Source organism: Notothenia coriiceps, unplaced genomic scaffold (genome assembly GCF_000735185.1).
Source record: "Notothenia coriiceps isolate Sejong01 unplaced genomic scaffold, NC01 NC01_scaffold00023373, whole genome shotgun sequence".
Taxonomy (NCBI): domain Eukaryota; kingdom Metazoa; phylum Chordata; class Actinopteri; order Perciformes; family Nototheniidae; genus Notothenia; species Notothenia coriiceps.
This window is the reverse complement of record NW_011356074.1, coordinates 1-5,149: the sequence shown is the minus strand read 5'-3', so window position 1 is coordinate 5,149 and position 5,149 is coordinate 1. Positions and strand designations below refer to the sequence as shown.

At 39.5% G+C, this 5,149-nt stretch overlaps 1 protein-coding gene across 1 annotated transcript; it reads left to right on the top strand.

The window, feature by feature from the left end:
- Positions 1-1,886: 1,886 nt before the first annotated feature.
- On the top strand, positions 1,887-3,906 carry LOC104954472 (calcium uptake protein 2, mitochondrial-like). Its single transcript, XM_010781581.1, has 6 exons — positions 1,887-2,121; positions 2,483-2,612; positions 2,814-2,845; positions 2,941-3,016; positions 3,511-3,558; positions 3,791-3,906. The coding sequence occupies exons 1-6, from the start codon at positions 1,927-1,929 to the stop codon at positions 3,904-3,906; spliced, it is 597 nt and encodes a 198-aa protein (XP_010779883.1). The 5' UTR covers positions 1,887-1,926.
- Positions 3,907-5,149: the final 1,243 nt, after the last annotated feature.

Here is a 5,149-nt window from a genome sequence, read left to right as displayed (position 1 = left end):
CTAATTCCAAAAGTCAGTTGTGGATTAATGTATTTCCATCAATTACAGAAGAAAACCCAAAATTCACCTCCAAAGATTATTCTTATTTCAACTGTCAGGTTAATTATGAGAACATCTCCTCTTCTGTGGCATTACCTGTCATTGTTAACTCTTCTGCTCTCCTCCCAATGCTTAATGACTGAAGTTGTGGGATGGTCCATGGTGCTGCCTGTCTTCTGAGACAGAAGGTCCTGGTGCAGGAGGAACAGGATAGAGGCGCCATTGTTTCTTAAGACTCATGTGAGCTGTAACCATGGATCCTGTTACTCAAGATGATGGTTTGTTTCAGATGGCCATTCTATACCTGGAAGTAGTTTGTTGTCTTCTTCAGTAGTAAACAATAAACATTGATTCCCATTGGTTGGTGTTTTTCTTTTTTATAATACAGACAGTGAGTTTGACACTAAAGGTCTGCCCTCACTTTGTATCTCAGTTAATCACCTGGACTAGCAGTATTAAGAGACTTCACACACAGTTTAAGGCCTGCAGGTCTGATAAATGGCCAACTGGATAATGGAAGAAAATATGTTGTGTCCAGCAGCTTAACTTTGGACCTTATTACTATTGCATGTTATTTAGCTGACACTTTTATCCAAAGCTACATTTACACTTCAGTATACTGTTAAGATGCACAGGGCAATTTGGAGAAATTAAACATTACCTTTATATTTGAATAAGGAAGGAGGGGTAGGCCTAGCTCTATATGTAATTTAAAGATTTCTTTAGGCTAATGTTTAAGGCTGAAGTTATTATCCTTAATCAAATTAGTATTTGAAGCAGAGTATTTTGCTGTCTAAAACATTACTGAAGGGGATCTTAGTAATGGGTAGTGGTGTTGAATCCTGGATTTTTCATTCATTCGTCACTTCTTTTACGTTCCAACAGAACTAAACTGCATTCTCAATTACGTTTAGCTAAAAACATATTTTCTCCCACGTAACGTTTGTTATCAACGTATTTTAAATACGTTTATTTTCTACATATCTTTGCCATTTATTGTCTTATTTGTTTACAAATGTTACACAGCATATTTTTGTCACGTTATGCACCCCTTGCTATCTTACAAAATAAAAGTCTCACATTTGAAACTTGCTCCATTCTTTGGTACTAGTCCTACAACCATACCCTGAAAAATGCTTGAGGGTGGGAATAAGAGAACCATCTTTTTGGGTGGGGTGCATTTTATGACAGGCCTGCTTATCACAATATGCCCCCCTAAGCAGGCCTGTCATAAAATGCACCCCACCCAAAAAGATAGCAAGGGGTGCATAACGTGGCAAAAATATGCTGACAAAGACTATGTAACATTTGTAAACATATATTTTGTTTATTATATGACAAATACGCAAGACAATAAATGGCAAAGATATGTAGAAAATAAACGTATTTAAGATACATTCATAACTAACGTAACGTGGGAGAAAATTCGTTTCTAGAAGATATTTAGAAAATAAACTTATTTGAGGTACATTGATAACAAACGTGGGAGAAAATACGTTTCTAGCTAAACGTAACGAGAATGCAGTTTAGTTCTGTGGGAACGTAAAAGAAGTGACGAATGAATGAAACATCCAGGATTCGACAACACTACCATCAAAACACGGAGCGAAAAGTTTTAACCACAAGAATCAAGACTATATGAGCTACCACTACGCGTCTCACAGTAAATTACCATTAAAAAAACCTGGACGTTTAATTTTCGTTTTAAGCATCGTTTTAAGGTCTTAGAGTCTTAACGTTTCATTTACAAATGCGCGTTCCCGTGACAAGGGGTGCATTTCACGATGGGGGTGCATAATTTGACACAACACCGGGACGGAGGTGTCACGTGATCATTGAGTTCTCTTCCTATGTGGGCGTGGCTTAGTAGCAGCTCCCTTCCTGAACATGGCTGCCCTCGGGAGGCTCGTCTCCGTCTTCAGGAACGCAGTGAGGAGTCCTCGGTCTCTGAGAGCTGTAGCACGGCACCGTGCTGTCGGACCCGCTATAGTGGGCTCAGTTCTCGGTACCGGGCTTATCTGTTATTACCAATATCTTCCTAACAGGACTCTGCACTTTGCTGTCCATGCCGAGGCACCGAAAGTGAGTTCACGCCTAATAAAAGTTAACCAAAGTCTAACTAAAATGTATGTCGTCGAACAAACCCATCTGTCGTGTGTCTGTCTGGTCGAATATTAAGCTGCTAAAGATAAGTTACCCAGACACCTATATTAATATGTACTGTAAGAGCGTAATACTAGGTACACTTGCACAAAAAAAAGGAGCTAATTTTGACGCCCCCCAACTGTCACACACACACACACACACACACACACACACACACACACACACACACACACACACACACACACACACACACACACACACACACACACACACACACACACACACACACACTTAATGTTGCTTATTATCACAGTGCTCTCTGATACCTGTGTTTCAGGAAGTAGCAGCTCCAGCTCTGTCAGCCAGGAAGGTTCGGTTCATCCAGTTCGCCTCAGTGGTGTACGAGCAGGAGCCCTACATGACCCCTAGAGACTTCCTGTTCTCTGTGATGCTGGAGAATGTGGACCGTAAGCTTATTGATATCCATCATCTGCTGACAGTTAACACAGGATGATATGTGCTATCATTGGAAATATTGAGTGCAACACTTGGGCATTAACCCTCGAAAAATGCAGCATACATTTACAAAAACACATTTAAGGCCCTACACTGTTCCTTGTTAAGTTTTTGGTTGTTTTATGAACAACACTTGGTTTCTTCTCCTGTAGGAAAGCTGCAGAAGAAAAGTTTAACCACACAGGTATGTTAACATCTTCACATTTTGTAAATGAGTCAGCTACAGTTAGTAGCACTTGAAGATCATCAGTTTGTGTTGTCATCTGTTTCTTATTGCAGGAGGTTAACCACATGTTGGCCACTGCCTCTAAAGCTCTGGCCGGTAATGAACTGTTCAGAACAATAGGAGACGATGGTAAGTTCTAAACTTTAAACAGGCCCTATCTTCTCATTTTCAGGTTCATATCAGTATTTAGGGTCTCTTCTGTGACATGTCTCCAGGCTTTAATGTTCAAAAAGCTCTTTATTTTTCTCATACTGCCTGTGCTGCAGCACCTCTTTTCACCCTCTGTCTGAAACCAGAGCCCAGTCTGCTCTGATTGTTAGCTGGCCGGCTCTGTTGTGATAGGTCAACCACTAAGAGATGTCCCTCCCCTTAGCCTATCATGTACAATGTGTTCGAGCGCTAGACAATAGAAGGAGGGGGGAGAGAAACTCCCTCTTGAGGGAACTTAAACCTATAAAACACACTACAGGAAAGGGAACCCCCCAAAAAGCACAATAGGGCCTTTTGAAACAAGAACAATTCACATCTGTATCTTAGTATTTGTTTTCAAATTCTGTCCTTACATTTATTGGTTATTTTATTTCCTAAATATAATTCAGCGTACATTTCTTTGTCTCTTGCAGGTTTGATATCCTACACGGAGTATCTGTTCCTGCTGACCATCCTGACCAGTAAGTAGCCCCCTTCTCTCATTCATACTGTGCTGAATTGATTTGCCTGACTTATTGTGACTCTGCATTTTCTTGCACATTTCTGTGAGTCAGCTGGTAACCTGATTTAATTTATTTCTCAACACTGTCCTCCAGGTTGTGTTGAGAAATGCTACTCTGCCCTACTATGTGCATTGATTCCTGTGATTATATTCAGTCTGAGTTCAGATTATTGACTGCATTTCTGTTTCAGAGCCACACATAGGATTTCATATTGCTTTCAAAATGCTTGATGTTGATGGCAATGAGCAGGTGGACAAAAAGGAATTTCTCAAGGTAAGACATCTAATATATATATATTTTTTTTAATTGAAAATATTTAAATAATGTGAGTAATACTGAACATAACACAGATTGGTTTACATGGATAAATCGTGGGAGGGCACTTTGCAAAGACAAAATGTGATTCTGTTGCGTGTGTGGATTTAAATGTCAATCTTGCCACCTTTAATGCTGCGTAGAGCACTGATGCTCCACACTCGTAAGTATGGACCACGGCCCCATGTGAAGGTGAGGGAGAGCTGCACTGCAAGAAACTCTATTGTTGTCCTCTGTCATGTGAATGCCTCTCTGCAGCCTGAGTCAGACCCTGGCCGTTTCTCAATGACGAGTAAAGCTGCTGCAGAGCCACTATTTATTTTCTTTTTTTATTCTTTATTTATTTGGGGTCACATTATATTAAAAGTACAGTTTTTCAAATCATATATTTTTAGCGACCTGAAAATGACAAATGAAATAGCAAACAAAATTTGTCAAAATAAAAAAAAAAAAAAAAGTAAACAGGGGTTTTTTGAAATGGCAAATGTCTACACATGTACATATGCATACATATATATATATATATACACACACAGTGTGGCAAAAAAGTATTTAGTCAGCCACCAATTGTGCAAGTTCTCCCACTTAAAAAGATGAGAGAGGCCTGTAATTTTCATCCTAGGTATACCTCAACTATGAGAGACAAAATGAGAAAAAAAATCCAGAAAATCACATTGTCTGATTTTTAAAGAATTTATTTGCAAATTATGGTGGAAAATAAGTATTTGGTCAATAACAAAAGTTCATCTCAATACTTTGTTATATACCCTTTGTTGGCAATGACAGAGGTCAAACGTTTTCTGTAAGTCTTCACAAGGTTTTCACACACTGTTGCTAGTATTTTGGCCCATTCCTCCATGCAGATCTCCTCTAGAGCAGTGATGTTTTGGGGCTGTCGCTGGGCAACACAGACTTTCTACTCCCTCCAAAGATTTTCTATGGGGTTGAGATCTGGAGACTGGCTAGGCCAGTATATACACAGTGGGGCAAAAAGTATTTAGTCAGCCACCAATTGTGCAAGTTCTCCCACTTAAAAAGATGAGAGGCCTGTCATTTTCATCCTAGGTATACCTCGTGTTGTTTGTGTATTTTCAAATTCTAGCGCACTCGAGCTGGTTTCTCCAAAATGACATACCCCACCTTTAAGTACTATTTCAATTTCTAAATGGATCTTTTGCCAAAAAGTTACTATTAAAGGGCAAGCCCAAAACAAATGGTAGTGATGTGCTAACTG